This window comes from Artibeus jamaicensis, unplaced genomic scaffold (assembly GCF_021234435.1).
Source record: "Artibeus jamaicensis isolate MK-2021 breed Jamaican fruit bat unplaced genomic scaffold, CSHL_Jam_final contig_354, whole genome shotgun sequence".
Classification (NCBI taxonomy): domain Eukaryota; kingdom Metazoa; phylum Chordata; class Mammalia; order Chiroptera; family Phyllostomidae; genus Artibeus; species Artibeus jamaicensis.
The window spans coordinates 20,285,340-20,308,081 of NW_026521803.1; the positions used below are offsets into that span (position 1 = coordinate 20,285,340).

The window sequence follows — 22,742 nt, forward strand, 5'->3', positions numbered from 1 at the left end:
CTCTCCTTATGGCTCTAAAGCAAAATGGCCTATAAAAATGATTTTCAGAAACTTATAAAACATCACTGCTTATATGTTCTTGCTATTTCACAAAGCAGTACTGTAGCTGTTATTTATAATGTGTGAGAACATGGGAAAACCCTGGACTACCATATGATTTTGTATGTACATGTATAATGTTTACACCCCTGTGTGTACATTCATACATGTATTCAAGATCAAATCATATATGTTTATCAACATCTCTATTTTCTATGAAGTCTTTTATAAATATGCCATATTTTAAAAAGTAATCTTACAAATTCTAAGACCTTCTTCCAACTCAGAAATTTACTTTCACTATCAGAAAAGTTTTCATTGTGTCTAAACTAAGTCTCACACTTTTTAAAAAAACTTATACTTACCTCATTGGTGTCTTTTTTCTACTCAGTCTGTATCTATCCAAGTTAAGAGACATGCTCCAACTGTCACAAGCCAGAAATGCCTCCGTTTTCTGATCTTCCTTTTGTGCTCTGAATCCCGTAACATCCCTGTCAAAGACTACACTGGCTTCATTCCTGCCACTTCTAGAGTTTCAGGATGTCGAGGGTTGTGGGACCTTCTGCATGTGTGAGACAGAGCCTGACATCGCGAGCCTTTTGAACTCAACTTCTGTGCTTGTTGTGATCCATAGGTCATTTTCCTGTCTGAAAAGGGAAATGAGTATGAAACACCCGGGCCTCTTTACTTTGCTGATGAGGATGTAGAATAGAATGACCACTTTGGAAAACTGACTGACTCCTTTAATAAAGTCAAACATGTACCTACCTTCTGCCCAAGAGGCATAAGTACATATGTCTTTAAAAAAGACTTGTATAAGAATATACATTGCAGCTTTATTCATAAAAGCTCTAAACTGGAAACAATCTAGTCCATCGAGAGAATGGATAAACAAATTTTACTGTATTCATGTAATGAAATACTGTGCAGCAATAAAAAAGACTGAGCTATTGATACACAACATAGAATAACATGGAAGCTCAAAAATTATGTTGAACCTAAGAAGCCAGGCACGGAAGAGTGTCATACTTTATGATTCCATACGAAGTTCAATGTAGAGAAACAAATGGCCATCGAAGTCAGGTCGCTCCCACGAGTGTGAGGAGGTGGTGTGGACTAGAAAGGCACAAGGAACATTCCAGGTGATGGGACTGTTCTATAATTACATGGGATGTGCGAATGTGAGATTTTATTAAGCTCACTTAAGATTGGTGCATTGTATTATATATAAATTATGCTTCCAGTTTTTTTTAAAAACCTATTGGTTTCTCAATTAGTGTTTTTGAAAAATTCACATCAAAACCGTATGCCAGAAATAGCAGTTTGGGATTTGTTGTTACTTTAAGCCTTACTTAGAAGAAGTTACACTTGTAAATATCCCAGAGAAAGCATGGAGCAGCTCAAGAAAGAAAAACACATCCGTTTTTAAGACAAAGTACTATTTGTCTAAACCCTACTAATAAAATAATTTCATACCTTATATTTAGGTTCTAACAGGCAGTTTTCTGTTTCTCCTCTCTTCTTCCTTACAACCTAATCGTGGATTCTAATTTTCTTTTCTTTGTTACTACAACCCGTAACCCAACTTGGATTTTTCTGCAATGCTGATAGTCAGCCCATGGTTATTGGGAACGTGCTACGTGCCAGCCCCAGGGCTATATATACGGAGGGGCTAACATAGCCCCTTCCTTCAAATTTGTGTAGGCAGAGAAGTCAGGGATATGAACGGTAGTAGTAATGATAGGGAACATTTTTAAATGGTAAATTTACATTATACACTATCCAAAGCACGTTGTATGGATTATCTAATCATCTCTGTGAGAGGCAGTGCAAGATGTTAGGGTGAGACCGACATCGTTTATATGAAGGACCTTTCTGTCATCTAAGCAATTCAACTCTGGCCCAACTTGCAAACCTCCTGGTAGCAAAGTGAGAGTGGATTACCGAACTCATTACTCTCAGAAGGCAGCTTAGAGGTAATCTGCTGTAACTGGACATGCCCCTTGAGCATTTCACCTCCATCCTCACCCACCCCACACACATGCCCCATAATGTTTCCCTGGAATGAGATTTGGGTAAACATAGGCTTTTTTCCCCTTTGGTAAATTAGTACCCTTATAAATGAGTGCCCATGATAACTGCCCATCTGCCACCTTCAGTTTTGAGGTAGATGCTGTTTATGATCCCTGTTTTACTAATGAAACTGAGGGTCAGGCAAATTGAGTAGTGTGCTATATTAATTTTTTATTTCTGTGTAACAAATTACTGCACCTTACTCACTGCCCTGCAGTTTAAGACAGTGCACGTTTATTATCTCTCCGTTTCTACGGGTCATGGACTCCAGCGCAGCTCAGTTGGGTCCTCTGCTCAGGGTCTTCAAAGGTGGCCGTCAGGATGTCCACTGGAGCTCCGGGTTCTCTTCCAGGCTCACACGGTTTCTGGCAGAATTTAGTTTCTTACCTCTGTATGATAGATTCTTGTTTTCTTGCTAGCTGTTGGCTGGTAGCTGCCTTCTGCTCCAGAGGCCATTGCCACCTGACCCTTCTCCAGTGGCCCTCCCACAACATGACAGCTTATTTCTTCAAGGCCAGTGGGAGAATCTCTGACCTTGGGGAGGGCACCTGAACCTCTTTAAAAGAGTTTATCTGATTAGGTCTTGCCCACACAAGACAATCTTTATATTTATATTTATTATTATTATTATTATTATTATTATTATTCACAGACATCTGATTAAGGAGCCTTAGTTACATCTCGGAAGTCCCTTTTGCTGTATAATGTAACATGATCACATGACTGATATCTCACCATATTCTCGAGTCCACCCACAGACAGGGGGAGGAGATAATACAGGGTGGGCTCACAGAGAGGGTGGGAACCTACCAACATGCACAGTCACCCATCAGCCAATTGGCAAAGCAGTGTTCTCTTTGAGTAAAGCATGCATCAAAATCATTCAGTTCTGCCTCTTAAAAGCATAAGGTCTCTATCAAAAAATATTGTAGAAATATTCTGAATACCTGACATTTATGAATAATTTAAATCAATAACATTAAAATCAGTGTCAACTGTCATTACATAAAAATGCATGTATGTAAATAATGTTAAGGAACAAAAATCAGAATCTAAAATAATATATGCATGCTATCTCTTGTTATATTAATAATACATGTCTCAGAAAATATATGAGAATATAAAATAGTTTATTTAAGTTTCTGGACCAAGAAAAAAGAAGTCATTTTTAATATAATAATTCTGTAAAAAGATAGTTTACCATACAAAGTAACAGATGATTAATGTTAAATATTTATGTTGACAGGAAGTGCTACCAAAGTTCATAGTAGGAAAGATTAATTAGACTAGAGCTTCCTTTTAGGGGCAAAGTTGGGTTAATTATTTTATGAGGTAGTTTGTCAGAAATTTTGCCCGAGGACTTGCTCCTTTTCTGTCCTTGTAACCTGCCAGTGGCATCTGCTCAGTGGGCAGTTTGCGCGTCTTCTCTGAAGACAGCCAGGTCCTCTCCCCAGGTGCAGCTCGTTCTCATCCAAATAGAACTCCCTCAGCGTTGCTTTAGAAACACATAATCTGAACAATCATTGTAAGAGCATTGTATATCTCTGTGAGTTGGCAGTTTATCAGTCAGCTCATCAGTTGCAACTATTGCTAACAAATTAGGGGATTCCCCCTCCCTTTCGCTAGGGATCTCAATTATTCTATGTCTGTAGAATAGATGAACATTGCAACTGTTTATGAATTAGTTACTTAAAAAGCAGTTGTGGTAGACTGAATAATGCCCCACCCAAAATATGTCCATGTCCTAATTCCTCAAACCTATGAATATCATTTTATATGGTATAAAGTACTTTGTGTGAAAAGAGACTCTACAGATGTGATTAAGTTTAAGATCTTGAGACAAGGAAATTACCCACGATTACCTCAGTGAGCCCAATCTAATCAAAACAGTTCTTAGAGATGGACAGAGAAGCCAGGTATCTCACGATATGGACCGGTGGTTCTCAAAGGGCGGCATCCGCATCACCACGCAACTCATTGCAAATGCAGATTCCTCAGCTCTGCTCTAGGCTTCTTGAATTGGGGGCTCAGGGGATGAAGCCCACAATTCACATTTAACAAGCCACCCCGGTGATTCTGATACATGGTAGTTTCAGAATTGCTGACCTACACTAAGTTTTGCTCTCCCTGGTAGAACAAGCTTGAGGCTAACGAACTAGGAAAGCTCACTGTTGGTCTGTCCAAGGTCATTTGCAACTGTTTCCTTTCTGCCTGAGTTTTATCAGACTATAATCACTTGAACAGCTTAATTGAAAAATCACTTATGTTTATAGCTGTAATGAAATGTTTTGTATTTAAATAACCACTTTTGATTAGAATCATATTTTGTTGAAAGTGTTAGTTTTATCTGTGTGATGTAAAAATATTTATAAAAACATCAAATTTCTAGTAGTAACATCCTATTCAGTGTTAGGTGAAAGGTTTTATATCAAAGCTCATGCTGTGTAATGGCTAATCACAGGATATTTCAAATAGTATTTAAGGTGGCTAAATGGATTTTTTGGCTCAGTATTTAAAATTAAGCATTTTAAAATACTAACATTTAATACTTTTGCCTCTTCTCAAAGTTGATTTTATGTGAACCTCATTATTTGCAACTCCCGAAATCTTGCTTAAGCGGCCAGTAGCAACACTTCCTTCTTCCTCCTCCTTAAGGATTTACTCAAATCTCGGTTATTCGAAAATGGGTTAGGTTTGTGGTACATGTCACTTTGGTTGTGCATATACTAACATTTCTTATTTAAGAAGACAAAACAGCTTTGTTTTGGTGAAAATATATTATTGATTTCTGAAAAGCCAAAACAAAGGACTCATTTCATTGGGCTCCTGTTTGACAAGTGATCTTGTGGTTCCTTTCAGGTATTGAATAGGAAAAGCACTGTACAGTCTTCATCTGTGGAACTGGATGGCTCCTACCTGAGTGTAGCCAACCCACAGACCTACCATCAAACCAAGCAAAGGCCTAAGCCTGCAGATCAGGACTCAGCTCTAGAATCCCTTGTGGAGTTCAGGAACAATTCTCTGAAACCAGCAGCCCTTCATTGTCCCGAAGAGGATCTAGACAGGGTGCCATCGGAGACCAGAACATGTGATTACGGATCCCCAGGGAAAAAACTAGCAGGTGCAGTCCCTACAGAGAAAGTTCCAGCAGAGGAATTGAAGGAATGTCAGCATCTTAGGCCTACTCCGTCTAGACTGTGTTGTGGGCATAGGCTTTCTGAGAATGCACATCACGTTCATGTTAGCCATCCTACAGTCATGGCCCCTCAATATTCCAAGACACAGCCAGAATCATGCCATTACTGTGGACTTGCCTGGGCAACTCTGATGCATAGCCAAGGGCTACTGCAACCCAGTGAAACTGATTTCAAAAAGCAACTCTCAGAAGACAGAAGGCAGCAACTTATGCTTCAAAAAATGGAGCTGGAAGTTGAAAAGGAGCGCCTTCAGCACCTGCTGGCCCAGCAAGAGACAAAGCTTCTCCTAAAACAGCAGCAGCTTCATCAGTCCCGACTAGACTACAATTGGTGAGTGCTACCTATCTCTGGGCAGTGCCTGTAACTGGGAGAACACAGGATGCAGTGACTGCTGCGGTACTGTAACGAAGGTGCAGGAGAAGAGGTTCCTCGGGATTTTGGCTTTCCCAGGATGCATACAAACGGTGACTACTAAGTAAATTCCACTGTTGTCTTTGGAAGACTTAGCCTGAAATGTCTACTTCTGAGCAGTCCGGTGTAGTTTTTGCTGGTTTCCAGAGATAATATTTTAAAATGATATTACCATTACACAGAATCCTTTGCTGTTTGATGTCATTGTGGAGAACAGTGGGCATTATGTAAAAGCTTAAGACATCAAGGTGTAGAATCTAGTTGTAAAGAAGTTTGATTAGTTGTCATCATTCCATATTTATATCTGTTCACTATAGTATAAAATATAACATGATGGGAGCCTTCTAAATTCAACCAAATTCAACCTTTTCCTGTTCAATAACCAATTGTTATAAACTTATTCACATTTAAACTGTCCTTCCCTCAATAATTCTTCCTGAAGAACAGTGCTTCAAAAACGATACTGCTATTTTAATGTTGTATAGGTCAGCGTAGTTTTACAGAGTCACAAAACTTACTATCTTAATTTATTCAAGGAAAATTAGCAGTAAATCAGATACAATCATATTTAAAACAATGAAGTGTCATGTCTTTTTAAAAAGTAAATTTCAAGACCAGAAATAGGAAATGGAAGATTTCAGAAGTAAACAGTTCGTAAATTGTGCACGGTTGAGGGTGATGAAATCTCTTGCCATCTCACTCCATCCCACTCAAGGCATAATCACCCCTTTGTCCAGTGCACCTTCGCTGGACACGTGCCTCACCTGTTAGTCGGCAGCCACCTCGGTTATCGGATCAGCTGACGTGGCATCACAGTGCTGTGTTCAAGTCACCCTTATTTTACTTAGTGTTGGCCCCAAAGCACAAGCAGGTGATGCTGGCAGTTCAAACATGCCAAAGAGAAGCCAAAAGTGCTTCCTTTAAGTGAAAAGGTGTGTATGTATAGGGAAAAATGTATACAGCATAGGGTTCAGTATTATCTGCAGTTTTAGGCCTCCATTAGGGTCATTCTCCAGACATGGGAACTGTCTGGAAAGCATTCCCCATGGATCGGGGAAAGGGGGCTACTGTACTTACTGTCTTGGAACCAAAAGTCATCTTCCTCTTTCTCTTCCTACGATCAGACAGTTCTATCCTTCGTTGTTGAAACCTGGAGGCTTTTCAAATAAGTGAAAATTAAGCCACTTATAACAAGGTTGTCACCAAAGACTAAGATGTTGCTTTAATTTTATGACCCTAAATGTTCATCCTCAAGTTAATGTATAGTCTCTCCTGAGAACTCAAGAACATTTATCCAGTGCCTGTGACTTGTGAGGAGTGGTTTTAGGTCTTTGGGATAGAAAAATGGATCCAATGTGGTGAAGAGGGCACAGCCTAGCAGGGGAGATTGGGTAGGTTTAGAAAATGCGTCATGTTCACTTGAATAGCTTGTATATTCAAATAATGTTGGATAATGATAATACAGTCTTTAGTGTTTTCTTGATTATACTCACATAGGTGAGAGAGCTCAGAAATACAGCTTTTGAGCAAGTTTTATGTGTGTATAAATTGCAAAAATAGAATATTTATAGAGATTTTTATAAACTTTATTTTGAAATAATTATAGATTGAAAGGAAGTTGTAAAAATAGTGCAACGGGGTTCCATGTGCCCTGCACTCACTTTCCCCCAGGAACTAAAATACACTATCAAAAGTGGCAATTCAGCATTAGTGCAATGTGTGTGTAGTTCCGTGTCATTTACCACAGATGCAGATTTGAAGAGGTGTGTAACCACCACCACAATCAAATAAAGAACGAAGATTTCCTTTGCACTTACCTTATTAGAGTTTCCCCACCCTCCCCTGCCCCCACCATCCCTAACTTCTATAAACCACTAATCTCTGGTCTGTTTCTAAAATTTTATCTTTTGAGGATGGTATAAAATGCAACTCTATAGTCTATGAACTTTCGATACTGTTTTTTTCTACTAATTGTAATGCATGGAGACCTATCTAGGTTATTGCATATATTGTACCTTTTGATGCTGTTCAGTAGTATTCCATGATATGGTTATACCATAACTTGTTTAACCATTCATCTATTGAAGAACACCTTAGTTTCCAGGTTTGTCTGTTACAAATAGAACTGCTATGTACATTTTTACACAAGTTTTTGTGTGAACTAAGGTTTTTATTTCTACACATGAAAGATTATGATTGTTAGATCATATAGTAACTGCATTTAGTTTTCTGAAATTTAGCTTATATTACACTTAGTTTAAAATACTTTCTTCAGGAAGTGCAGGAGAGAACATTTCTCCCCACGTTTGTTGGCATTTAGTATTGCCACAAATTTTTATTTTACTCTTCCAATATGTACATCGTGATATCTCATTGTGGTCTTAATTTGCATTTTCCTAATGTTTATTGGTGCTGAACATCTTTTCATTTGCTTATTTGCTCTGTTTCCATCCTCTTGGATAAATTGCCTCTTTAATAGCATTTTCCCATATTCTAACTGAATTGTTTGAGGTTTTTTTACTGTTGGTTTTGAGAGTTCTTTATACATTCTAGATACAAGTCCTTTAGCAGGTATGTGGCTGCAGGTATTTTCCAGCAGTCTTCATTTTTTATTTTCAATCTCTTAACATGATTTTTCACACAGTAAAGTTTTTTTTCTTGTAGTTTATGTAGTTTTATCATAAATGTTTGTTGGAATTGTCAAATCCCTTTTATGCATCAATTGATGTGATCATCTTGTTTTTCTTATTTAGCCTGCTGATATAATAAACTATATTAATTGATATTTTAAAGTTGACCCTAGCCTTATATGCCTAAAATAAACCCTGTTTGGTCATAGTGTACAGTACTTCATATGTATTATTAAATTTTATTTATGTTTTTATTAAGGATATTTGCATTAATATTGGTAAGAAATATAGGTCTGGGTTTTCTTGTACTGTGTTTGGTTTCAGTATCGAGGTAATACTAGTCTTATTTATTTCATTCATTTCTTTATAATGTTTTTTCTTCCACTTGCTTTGGACTTATCTTGCTCTTCTTTTTTCTAATTTCTTAAGATGAGAGCTTAGATTATTGATTTGAGACTTTCTTGTTTTCTAATGGAAGTTTTTTGTGGTATAAATTTCCTTCCCAGAACTATTTTGACTATATCTCACTAATTTTGGTATTTTGGGATGTTCGGTTAGCAAAATGCCCTCTAGGTATAGTATTTGCTTCTTCCTCATGGCTGAATTACAGTCACATGTATCGAATCTTTATCCATTCATCTGCTGACAGACATTTAGGTTGATTCTGTACCTTGACTGTCGTGAATAATACTGCATTGAATCTGGGAGTGCAGGCATCTTTTCAAGATTCTAATTTTGTCTTCTTCAGATGAATACCCAGAAGTGGAATTATTGGATCATATGGTAGTTATATTTTTAATTTTTTGAGACACCACCATACTGTTCTTGCAATGGCTGTACCAATTTACATTCCCATCAATAAGGTACAGGGATCCACTTCTCTCCATATTCTTTCCCCACTTGTTATCTGTTGTTCCTGTGATCAAAGCCATTCTAACAGGTGGGAGGTGACATCTCATGGTGGTTTTGATTTTCACTTCCCTGGTAATGTTGCATCTTTTCATGTACCAGTTGACCATTTCTGTGTCTTTTTTGGGGGAAAAAAAAACTATCTTTTCAGATCCTCTGCCCATTTTTCAATCAGGTTTTTGTTTTTTGTTTTGTTTTGATTTGGTTTTTTGCTATTGAGTTGTATAAGCTCCTTATATATTTTGGATATTAATCCCTTATCAAATATATGGTTTGCAAATATTTTCTCCCATTCCATAGGTTACTTCATTTTAATAATTGTTTTCTATGCTGTGCAGAAGCTTTTCAGATCAATTTAGCACTATTTGTTTTTTTTGCCCAAGTTTTTGGTGTTGTATCCAAAAGGTATTGCCAAGACCAATGTCAAGTAGCTGCTTCCTCATCTATTTTCCTATAGCAGTTTTACTTTACAGGTCTTACATTTAAGTCTTTAATCAATTTTTAGTTAATATTTATAAGCGGTATAAGATACTTTCATTCTTTTCTTATGAAGATCCAGTTTTCCCAACACCATTTATTGAAGAGACTGTTCTTTCTCCATTACATGTTCTTGGTACCCGGGTCAAAGATTTTTACCATATATGCATGGGTTTATCTCTGGGCTTTCTGTTCTATTCCATTGGTTTTTGTATTTGTTTTTATGCCATTACCATTTTTGCTTACTCCAACTTTGTAATACAGTTTGAAGTTAGGAAGCATCATACCTCCAGCTCTGTTCTTCTCTCTCAGGACTACTTTGTTTATTTGGGGTCTTGTATGGTTCTAGACAAATTTTAAGCTTAATTTTCTAATTATGTGAAAAATGCCAATAAAATATTGATAAGGATTGCATTGAATTTGTAGATTTCTTTTGTTAATATGGACATTTTAACAATATTATTTCTTCCAATTTATAAACATAAGATATTTTCTTTGTATTTGTGTCTTCCTCAATTTCTTTCTTTCAACTGTTTCTTGGAGTTTTTAATATGAACATCTTACATTTCCTTGATTAAATTTCTTCTTAAGTATTTTATTATTTTTATGTAATTGTAAATGTGATTGTGTTATTATTTCTTTTTCAGACAATTCAATGTTTTATGTAGAAATGCAGCTGATTTGTGTAATTTTAGTGAATTCATTTATTAATTCTAACAGCTTTTTGATGAAGACTTCAGGATTTCTATATATAAGATTGTGTCATCTGCAAACAGACAGTTTTGCTTTTTGCATTCCAACGTGGATACCTTTATTTCTTATTCTTGCATAATTGCTTTGGCTAGTACTTTTAGTATTATGTTGAATAGAAGTAGCAGAGAAGGGGCATTCTTGTCTTGCTCCCGATCTTAAAGGAAAAGCTTTCAATCTTTTACCATTTACTATGATGTGAGCAGTGGGCTTATCGTATGTGGATCAGTTATAATCGAGTTATGTTCCTTCTATACTCAATATCTTGAGTTTTTCATGAAAGAATGTTGAATTTTGCCAAATGCTTATTCTGCATCTACTGAAATAATCATACAATATTTATCTTGCATTCTATAGTTTGGAGTATTTTATTGAGAATTTTTGCATCTATAATCATTGTGAATATTGGCCAGTATTTTTCTTTTCTTGTATTTTCCTTATCTGGCTTTGGTATCGGAGTAATGCTGGTTTCATAAAATAGGTTTGGGAGTTTCTTTCTCTTCAATTTGCTGGAAGAATTTTAAAAGGATTGACATTATTTCTTTAAACATTTGGTAGAAGTCAGTCACCAGGGAAAACATCTATGTAGTCTTGGACTTTTTTTTCTTGGGAGTTTTTTGGTTACTGATTTAATCTCAAATAAGTCATTATTTGTGTTTTCACATTTTATATTTCATCATGATTCAGTTTTGATAGGTTGTATGTTTCTAGGATCTTACCATATCTTCTAGGTTATCCAATTATTTGAAGTGTAACTGTTCATAACAGTTTCTCATGATCCTTTGCATTTCTGTGGTTGTAGTGTCTCCTCTTTCACTTACAATTTTGAGTCTTCTCTCTTTTTTCTTAGTCTTGCTAAAGGTTTGTCAATTTTGTCTATCTTTTTTTAAATCTTAGTTTATTTGATCTTTTTCATTGTTTTTCTGGCCTCTAATTTATTTCTGCTCTGATTATTGTTATTTTTCTCTTTCTAATAATATTGACTGTAGTTTCCTCTAGTTTTTTATACTATAAAATTAGGTTGTTTTTTTTGTTTGTGTTTGAGATCCTTTTCTCTTAATGTAGGCATTTATTTCTTTAAACTTACCTCTTAGAACAGCTTTTGCTACATCCCAGAAGTTTTAGTATGTTGTGTTTCCATTTTCATTTGTTTCAAGTTATTTTTTGACTTATTCTTTTACTCATTTATTGTTTGGGGGTGTATTTTTTAATTCCTACTTATTTATGAGTTTTCCAGTTTTCATTCTGTTACTGATTTCTAGTTTCTTACCATTGTGGTTGGAAAAAATACTTGGTATGATTTCAGTCTCCTTAAATTTGTAAGAATTGCTCTGTGACCTAACATGAACTCTGGAAAATATTCTGTTTACACCTGAGAAGAATATGTATTCTGTTTGCTGTTGGATTGAATGCCTGCATGTCTGTTAGGTCTGTTTTATTAAACTCTTAGTTTTTATAGGGTAGTTAATCTACATGATTCTCTTTGTATATCACTGTGCATATTTAGTGTCAGTTGTAAACATCTTTTGACAGTGATGGAAATGACATTATTTTAACAACATTTTTACCTTTTGTGGTTTTATTTCATAATTTAGGAATGTAGTTTTATGGATTTCATTTTTAAAAATGAACCAGAGAACATCTCTAGGTAACTAAGAGAATGGGTGGTAAGGGTCACATGTTTGGTGCCAGTGAATAATTGGCACTCCAACTCTTGGTTAGAACGGTGTCATGCCAAGTTCTTCATCTGCTTCCCCTCCTCCATACAGCGAGAGTGGAGCTAACTTAACATTGATGGATAAAATTTCTTCCTGGAGGAATTTTTCTGTGACCCAGATAAAGTGGTTCGTTAGTGAGATGCAGCCTCAGCTTTTTAAATTGTCGGTATGAGAAGGGCCACCTCTAGGTGTGTTGGACAGGGTCGGTTTTACTCAGTGTTACTAGAACTCCATCTGGACTCTGGTGGCCAAAACACACTTGTTAGTAGTGGATGTGAAGAAGCTTTAAATTTCTAAAGAAGAGAGTTAAAGTGCTCCTAAAACATCTATAATGTTGACTTCTTAAATGATATTCTGACCAACTCAGACTTCCCCCACTCCTCTATAAGTAAAGAAAATTAAAATTCTTGTGGAACTGCTTTGTGTTTATGTGTATTAGGGAGAACTCATTTGTTTTTGGTAGATGGGGTTTTAATTTGAAAATAATCGCTGGGTAATGTGGCTAGAAGATGGTCCTTGAAAGAAATGGCATTCAAGGAATGCCATTCAGTTTCTTAGGTTCTGTAGGATTAGACATTCTCTAAATTTCTTTTTACAGGTTGAGAACTCAAGCTGCATTTAAGTCGAAACAATTGGTTGCTGATAAAGAACTTGCTAAGCCCCAAGAGCTCAACCTGGTTACGAATGGGAGTAACTCTAAACCAAGGTAAACTTGAGTGGTGGGTCAAGGCAAGATTATATAGAATACAGATACTAAGGATATGTTTGGTATATAGTTATAGCTCCTTATTGGTGAATCCAGTTTTTTGATCATATGAATAAATAATTCTCATTGTAAAATTTAGAAATATAGAAAAGTGTAAAGAGAAAAATAAAATTATTCATATGCCTATCATTCAGAGAAAATTTTGAGACCTTTTTAATCTTTTTTTTATACTCAATAAGTATCTATTGAGTAACAGGGATTATGCTTACGAAGAATTTTATTTTTTGCTTTATTCACTATCACTTTTTTCTGATGTCAATAAATTTTTATGAAAATATAGTAATTAATTCACTCAACAATTGTTTATTATGTGACATCTATTATTCAGTATTTATCCAAAAGCCTGACATTGGATAATACAGGGTTTTGCCCTTATAAATTAATTATGCCTTGAAGACCTCTTCTGTAAATTATTTTATTTCTACCTATTTTCTTGGTATAAATGACTCTAAGTAGACTGCTGTCTCAAATATATGAATCCTTTAAGATTCTCGATGCATATGAATAACTTGCTTTCCATAGAAGTTAAATCTATTTATACTCCAAAGCTATCCTTAATAATCCTTTTTTCCCCCCTGAAATTTGAAGAATTTGGGGCTAGTACTTTTTCATCATTAGATATTTCATTATTAGATATTCAGATTGTTTCAAGTTCTTTATCACTACACACAATGCTCTAACAAGCATGGCTACCTATCCTCATGTTCTGGTACTTCTACTGTTTTATTAGGGTGAATTCTCCAAAATGAAATTGCTATTTTTACATAAGTATATTTCAGTATACTTTATAATTATAAACTACAATAGTCTGTGCTAATTTTGTCCCAGAAAGTTGTAGCAATTCATTCTCCCACTTGCAGTTCGTGAAAGTTTTCATTATTGCTGTTCAGGTAAGTGTAGTGAATGCTTTGGAAGCTAGTGCTTCAGTCTAAAAGATGGATGTGCTTTAAAAGTTCAAGTACATACATCTGGGCATGCATGTCCTACATTCAAATAATTATGAGAACCATGAGATGAAACTATGAACCACTTTCAAAAAATCTTATGTAATATTCCTTTGACAAAGGCCTTTTAAAATGTTAATCTACATTGTAAGAATTTGAAGAAGTTTGACAGTATTTGCCAGAACTCCCTAAATAAAAATTAATTTTAAGCTGAATTTTGTTTATTTGGAAATCTAAACTGTCTTAATATTAAAAATACTCTGTGTATTTAAAGTATTAAACTTACTCAAGTGAGGCATTAAGAATTTGGAACTAAAATAAATGAGATAATGAGGAAGTAAAAAGCATATTTTTTATAATTAACAGCTCATTTTAAGTTAATTATATACAATTACCAAAATGTAATTGCAATTTATTTTCTATTATCTGTGGGAAGAATCACAGGCAAGGGAGCATACATTGCTGCCTTCCTGCATAGAAGCTATGGAACGCGAATGAACAATGTGTGGGGCCTTAATGATAAACAACAGCAAACATTAGGGCACAGCTGAGCCAGACCATTGGAAGACAATTATCACATGAGAGATGGTAATGACTGAGAAAGTCACAAGCAACTTTGATTCTCTGGTTGGTTTTTTAGTTAGTTAAATTGTTGTTTGTTTGTTGGCTATGCAAAAATGACCCTTAAAAAGAGAAAAGGAAAAAAAAAAACTGGCTTGTAAGTACTACAGGCGATGTAGAAAGCCCCTATCCTCGAGAATTCTGATAGAAGACTATGGCAAATGTACAAATATTTATTATCTATATACAATATAAGGGCTATCAAAGAAATGCAAATAAACTAAGAAAATGTTTGTGAAAGAGGTAATATTTGAGATCAGCCCTAAAATTTTGGTGTGTTAGGAGTGTCTGTGTGCATGTATGTATGTGTCAGGTGGGAGAAGACCTGGAAGGAGTTGAAGTAAAGGAAGGAAATCACACAGTGTATGTGGGGCACAGCAGTGAGCATGCTTTAGTTTGATCAGAAGAGTAAGAGAATATGAAACTAAAGATTAAACTTGTAAATTAGGGTAGATTATAAAAAGGGTTTAAATATCAGGCCAAAGACTTTGGACCTTTGTGATTGGAAGGATAAAAAAGTCAAGGAAAAGGTGATTTTGTGGTGCAGATGATTGATTTGATTTTTATTATTGGATCAATAAGGATCAAAGGGGCCAGGTTTTAGTTCTTCCAGTAATGAGCCAATGTGTCATTAAAGATAATGCTATGTGCCTCAGTCTCCTTGCCTGTAAATGAGAAAGTGAAAATGCATTTTCACTAAGAATTTCTTCCATCTCTTAACAGTTTGTGATTGTTAAACAGGATGGATTTCCAGACAAAGCTATCTAGTATATAAGTAGAATTTTGGATCTAAAGGTCCTAAGAGAAATCAAAGTTAGAAATTTAGATTTCTGCATTGGAAGTCATCTGCATTGGTGCTGCACCTGTGAGAGTGGATATTAATTTCTGAGAAGTAGTTTAGAGAAATATAAACAAAACATTAGAAAATGCCTACCTATGGGAATCTGAAAGAATAAGAGTGGCAGTGTGAAAAGTTGGCAAAGAAGCAGGCTGGTGCAATGTCATGGAAACAAAGGAGGAAAACGGAACGACACCTTGGAAAGAAATGTGGTTGATGGAGCATAATTTTAAAGATAGGCATGCCCTATATATTTTTATAATCTTGGAGAAGTGACTAGTGAAGGAAGAGATTGCCAAAAGTGAGTAATTGATGGAGCACAGTCCTAGAAAAGAATCACTTGTCAAAGTCTCAGTTATTTGTGATGTCTTCTCTTTCCTTGTACCTGGGCCCATCCCTCCTTTGTTCTGTCTACACATTCTCCTTGTGTGACGGTATCTAGGCCCTTGCCTTTAAATATCATCCATATTCTGATGACTTTCCAATTTTTCCCTGTAGACCTGACCTTTCCTCCAGTCATTAAATGCATGGATCCTGTCATGTATACAAGAGAATGGGAATTAGGTGGTCTCACAGACATCTCACAGATTACAAAGCCTAAACAAATCTTGTTTCCTCTTTCCACCATTCACTCCATCCCAGTCTTCATCTCAGTAGTAGCCACTCAAGTCAAAACAGTATCCTGGACTTCTTCCTTTCCTTTCTTCCACCAAACAGTCTTATAACCACTTTCCTTTTGTTTCTATTCTGTCGCCAAAGTGAATGCACTCCTCCCACCATCATCTAAGCCTGGACTTCAGCAAAGGTTTCCGAAGTGGTCTACTTCCTTTATTTATGTCCTTAACCCCCTAAAATTAATTTCCCACAACTGGAAAGATCATTCAAAAACAGCAGCCTACTTACTTCCTTGCCTAAAACTCTTCCAAGACTCCTCACTGCCTGTAGAATAAAACCTGAACTTCTTGACTGTCAGAGAGCATTGCACATGAAATCTGGCTTCTTCTTACCTCACACCACTTTCCTTCTAAACATTTAGTGGCCCCTACTCCCATTTTACTTAAAATTTAAATTTTTACCATGGTCTTATGTTGTCTTCTCTTGACTTTGCACTTTTTTCCTTGCTTCCTATGTTCCAACTTCATTGGCCTTGGTTGTATTTCATTTTCTAGTATATGCTGCATCCTACCTGTAGCTGCCTTTAACAGCTTTAATCCTGTCCTTCCTAGTGTTAATTTCTATAGATGAGAGATTATCATCTGCCAAGAAGATGCTTATCACCCTAAAGCATGTGTCTCCATTGCTCCCTGTTTCAGTACTCAAGCCCCACACACCACTGCCCAGCTGTAAGCTTCACGAGTGCAAGGATCATAACTGTCTTGTCACATATGATATATTATAACATCTATGTGTGATGAAGAATATATAGTAGGTTCTCATAAGATATTTGTGGAACGGATTTTTTAAAATCTCAAGTCCTCTCAGTAAAGTATGAAGGGAGATCACTGACTGAGAAGGGTGGCAATAACATGTAGGAAGAGGATGCGGGTGCTCAGAATAGCCTCAGGGAAAGGTATAATAAGTTATCAGAAGATGATCAATAAGAAGTACTGCATTCATAGTATAGAAATTCCCTCGAACTGATAAACTGGCAACTCTTGGAAAAGTAACCCAAACAGCCAATATGTATATAAAATCTTCTTAAACTAACCTTGGAAAAGTAAAAATTAAGAACAACAAAAAGATAAGTTTTGCCCTGGCTGGTGTAGCCCAGTGGATCGAGCATGGGCCTGTGAAGCAAAGAGTCACCAGTTCAATTCCCAGTCAGGGCACACGCCTGGGTTGCAGGCCAGGTCCCCAGTAGGGGACACGTGAAAGGCAACCACACATTGATGTTTCTCTCCTACTCTTTCTTCTTCCCTTCCCCTCTAAATAAATAAAATATTTTTTAAAAAGAAAAAGAAAAGAGTATTTAAAACAAAACAAAAAAGATAACATTCTTAAATCAGTTGACAGAATTGGAAAGCTTAGTAAGATCACAGGTTAACAAACGTGGGGAAAAACAGGCACTTTGCTATGCTGCGGATGGGAATGCAAGTTGCTAAAGCTACTTTTGTGGTCAACTGTAGAGTATCATTGTACAGTTATTTTTAATTATCATTGATAATTGGCACAACAACTCCCCTTCCAGTTATCTCTCTTCCTTCCTTCTAACTTCTCTCTTATTTCCTTTCTCTATGTAACTCATAGATAACCTTTGGCCTAAAGAACTACTCTTGCAAAAAGAGTATTTTTCCAATTTCTCTTTCAAAATTATTTTTTAATTGTTTAAATTTCTTTAAAGATTTTATTTATTTATTTTTAGACAGAGGGAAAGAGTGGAAGAAAGAGAGGGTGAGAAACATCCACATGTGGTTGCCTCCCGTGTGCCCCCAACCAGGGACCTGGCCCACACACCCAGCGTGTGCCCTGACTGGGAATCGAACCAGTGACCCTTTGGTTTGCAGGCTAGCACTCAATCCACTGAGCCACACCAGCCAGGGCTCTTTCAAAATTCTTTAACAACATGACTGATTAACATGGGTCGGGAATCTCTGTTGTCCACCTTAGACATGCTGGAGATCATCAGTAAAATTGTAATGTTGTGCTCAGAGACATCATGTATAAATATAACTTAAGTAAAATGAGAAAAGTGTTTGCTATAATTGAATATTACATAGCTTCGATAACAGAATTTTTGAGAGATGGGGCAGTGATCTTCCTGTCCTATCAAACTCTTCAGTACTTTCTTCTAGAACCACATTTCAGCACTTTTAAATTCTTTACATTTTGATAAATAGAAAACTCATTACCTAAACACAGAATTACCATACCATCCAGCAGATCCATTCCCAAACAACATACATCCACACAAAGACTTCTCTGTATGAATGCTTACGGCAGCATTATTCATGATACCCCAAAAGTGGAAACTAGCCAAATGTCCAGCACCTAGCAAATGGATAAACAAAATGTAGTGTATTCCTACAGTGGACTATTGGGCAATAAAAAGGAACAAAGTGCTAATACTTGCTAGAACATGGGTGAGCCTGAAAATATGTTAACTGAAAGATTTTCACAAAAGACCATGAAGTTCATCTTTCCACATGTATGAAATGTCCAGAATAGGCAAATCTGTAGATAAATGACATAAGTTTGTGACTGCCCAGTGCAGAGGGTGGGAGTGGGGAGCAACTGTAAATGAGAATGAGGTTTGTTTTTGGAGTGTTGGAACTATTCTAAAATTAAATTCTGGTTATAGTTGCACAACTCTAAACTTACTAAGAATCACTTTAAGTGGCAAATTTTATAGTATATAAATTTACCCCACTAAAACTTAAAAAATTTTTCTTCTATTTCTAGTATTGTTCAATATTCAAAATAAATTAAACTAAGAACAAAAGAAATGGTACAGAGTTTTGCTTGTTTTCAGACTACATTGCTTCTCTAGTTGAGAATTGCTTTTTTAAACTTAATTCTCCAAGATGATGTTTCATTCTGTATTCATAACAGATACAATGATGAGACAAGTAGGAGCAAATACTATTCAGATTCTATTTATGAGGCCTATGTCCTGGGAAATGATCATTTGATTTTGAAAAATTATATATAACTTTTTACAACAGCATGGATAGACCTGGAGATTATTATGCTAAATGCAATAAGCCAGTCAGAAAAAGACGAATACTATATGATCTCACTTTTATGTGAACTCTAATGAACAAAATAAACTGAAGAACAAAATAGAAACAGATATGGAAAAAAGAATAAAATTAAAAGTAGATATAACCAACAATTCTTAAAAGATAAATTGGTGATGTATAACTTACAAAATCAACTTTTGCCTCTTTTTTTTTTATTTTTTTATTTTAAACAGTAGGGAAGATGGTTAGCACATCACCAGTCTAGTGCAATTTTTTCTGTGGCCTAACTTGCATTACACAGTTTTTAAGGTCAAAGCTTCATTCTTGCACTCTATGCTGAGGCACCTCCCTGCTCTACCTGGCCACATGCACTTGTTTTCAGATGGTAGCTAATACACTGAAACATAAAACTGCTTAGGGTTCTTCCAAATTATTGTCTACACAAGCTGAACTTTGCCAATTGATAGCACTCATGTAGGAAAAGACAAACCTACTATTCCCTTGTATGTGATATCCTTAGAATTAACTTCTTCATGTATAATAGCTACATGTTTTTGGCTCTGGATAATTTTTTAATCACATCCATCATGTCAATACATAATGAATTTGTGAGATGAATATTTTCTAAGATGTTAATTCATAGATTTTCAGTATTTTAAATTGCTTGGCTGTGTAGCATTTTCCCAGGGTCTGATGTGTATATACATGGGGCTAAGGGTCAGAGAGCATCATCTGTAGAAATTAGAGAAATTTCCTGAAGCATGTTGGTGCTACCCCTGGTTAAATACTGGGAGTTGGACAATAAATGCTATAAAGTTTGATGCTTTATCTGCTGTACACAAATGTATTGAATAGTGGTGGTTTCCACCCCTCACTCTTGTATACTGACACAAGTCTTTGTGAAAGTAATTTTCTTCCCAGCCAACAATACTAGAGATTGGGGAATTAGAAGTTTCATGGCCACTTGAGTCAGCTCGCTCTGGTACCCTCATTCCCAGGTGCATTCGGAGAGAGAGCAGTTTGAATTCTTTGTGGACCATGACCGCCTCTGCTGTTCCCACCTGAAACACATGGGTTCCCCTCACAGTGTGGAGCAGAGGTGGCGGCTTGGACAGTGAATATCGTTTCCCAGGAGACAGAGAGGAACAGTAGTCTTGGAAGTAGCAGCTAGTTAAAAAGTATCATTTATTTTTTAGCATTTTTGTTAAGTCCGATAAATAGGGATTAGTCTGAAGCCTACAGCTGTGGATTTAGTTGTCATATCTCATCTTTGGTAAAATTCTACGGACTGTTTCTGGATATTATGGCCTAATTGATAAAATATATCCAGGTCTTGATTCTTTTCTTTTTTTCTACAACTACATAAGATATTTCTATAAAAGGAATGTATGGCTGTGTTTTATTTATACATCTAAATATTGTTTTGTAGTGGGAAGAGGGAGTAAGAGCTAAGACAAAGTGGATGGAAGCCAAAAACATTTTACCAAAATATCACATTGGCGTACAAGACTTTTATATGGAAAAGAGTGGAGACAGCATGATTAGGGCTAGTGGTTATTAGATTAATTATTTTATTTATTCTTGTTTTCAGACACCCCAAGGGTTCTTTCGGAAAGGATATCAAATTTTTAGATGCTTTAAAGGGTTTTTATTTTTAATTAGCAATAGCCTCAATGGCTTATCTAACTGCCTGAACATACTTAAAATTTTTATTTTTGAATTCAGGACAATTGAATACACATAAGACAAACACATAAAAACATAGAAGTTTCAAAAACAAGCGCATTATTTTATTTGGAGTAGTATGTATGTAGGAGCTCCCTGGGTAGGTACCTGGAGGTGTGTTTGAAGATAAGATGAAAAGAAATAATGACTGTGTTTCTGAGCATGTATTTTGATCTTAAAGTGTCTGAGGATATGGTTGTGATCCTGATTAGCCCATGATGATTTGTTGTAGGTGGATGCCTGTCTGAGAAGAACTGCATAATACATATAAAACAGCACTAATTTTTGATAATCCTACAGAGAAAGTTTTATACTGGGCTCAACTCATTTGTTTTTCATATCGCTCCTGTGGTGCAGAGGATTGATTTTTGTGCAGCTTTTGCTAGTTGGCATTTTCTTCTTTGGTAAGCAGTGTATGTGAGCCTTAATCCTTTAACCTTGAATCTGAGCCCTGGGCTATTTGATGGAAAAAGAACTTTTCTTTTTTATATGATGTGGCATGGTGAAGGATTTTATTAATCAGGGTCAACCAGAGAACAGAACCAGTAGGAGATATATATTCTGAGACATATTGCAAGGAATTGGCTTAGGCCAGGCAAAAATGAAATTGATAAAGCAGGACGTCAGGATGAACAGGCTAGAAATCTCAGGTACAGGCTAAAGCTGCTGTCCACAGGGGGATTTCTTTTTCAGGGAGGTCTGAGCTCTCCTTTAAAAACTTTTCAAGACATTAAATCAGTCCCATCAAGATTACCTAAGGTTTTATGGATTTCAATCACACCTGCAAAATACTCGCACACATCACCTGGATTAGAATTTGGTTAACTGGGACTGTAGCCCAGCCAAGCTGATGTATCAAAAGACTATCACAGCTCACCCCTTGTCAACTTAGCACCCATATACACATCTCCGTAAACCATACTTAATCTTCAGTAAAGATAATAAAAAAGGCACACTCCCACCTAAAATAATACAACTTACCCCACATGCATCTGAAACGTGCTAACCCATTCCCCAAAAGAGAATGTGAAGCCCTTGGGTGGTAGTCACTCTTCTCATTGATGTCCTATGATTTCAATGTTGTGATATAAAGGTAATTGTTATTAATGCATCTTTTTTAAAAATATTTTATTTATTTATTTTTAGAGGGGAAAGGGAAGGAGAAGGAGTGGGAGAGAAACATCAATGTGTGGTTGCCTCCCATGTGTCCCTCACTGGGGACCTGCCCCGCAACCCAGGCATGTGCCCCGACTATTAATGCATCTTACATTAGGTGATAAAGGGATAAGAGAAGAAAAAACCAAAAATATTTGGTTAATATACATAAGCAGGCATATCCATAATAAAGTAAGGAAAATACTCATAATTGTTATAGTCCTCATCTCTGCAACTGGCCACATGGCCATAGTTGGTATTTCTAACAACTTTCTTCCACCACCTATTTTACTACACTTTGCCGTCAGCAACCACTTAAGCTAGTCATTGTTCTCTGTCTGGTGGGGTGACCCAACTTTAATTCCTGAACAGCCTGGAGCATTAGTAGTCATACCTGAATCAGATTGTTATAGTTTTCACTGACTAATCCTAGGACACTGTACTAAGAGACACCCTAATGGATCTCCTGTATTGCAGGCACACCTTTACTTACCTCCATTGTGCAGTAGCAACCCATCTACCTTTCGGTAATAATGATCAATCCCCCAGCCTGTACAATGACCCACTTCTTTGCCTGCTAATTAAGAGGTATAGGAGCACAAAGTGGCCAGGTGGCAGTGTCACCTTTCAGTTCAGTGGAATCATTACTGTATCTCCTGATGAAAGCATTCCTCCCTTTGGAGACCTCTAGACCAAGCAGATCCTAAGGTCATGGGGAAGGGAAGCAAATATGTTGCTATTGGATCATTTGGGGTAATTGTGGAGCCACCCCCATTTTCATCCTTTCTTCATTGGACCTGTTGAGTCCT

General features: G+C 36.3%; 1 protein-coding gene across 3 annotated transcripts in view; it reads left to right on the forward strand.

Moving 5' to 3' along the window:
• The window catches only part of KIAA1328 (KIAA1328 ortholog), a 229,518-nt gene that overhangs the window by 139,670 nt on the left and 67,106 nt on the right, over window positions 1-22,742 (forward strand). For 2 of the 3 annotated variants that reach the window (XM_037154525.2, XM_053664402.1), the window contains exons 7-8: window positions 4,972-5,639; window positions 12,803-12,910. In XM_037154525.2, the coding sequence (XP_037010420.2) occupies window positions 4,972-5,639; window positions 12,803-12,910 (776 nt within the window). The remainder of the gene's footprint in view (window positions 1-4,971; window positions 5,640-12,802; window positions 12,911-22,742) is intronic. The other variant, XM_053664401.1, reaches the window with a different exon arrangement.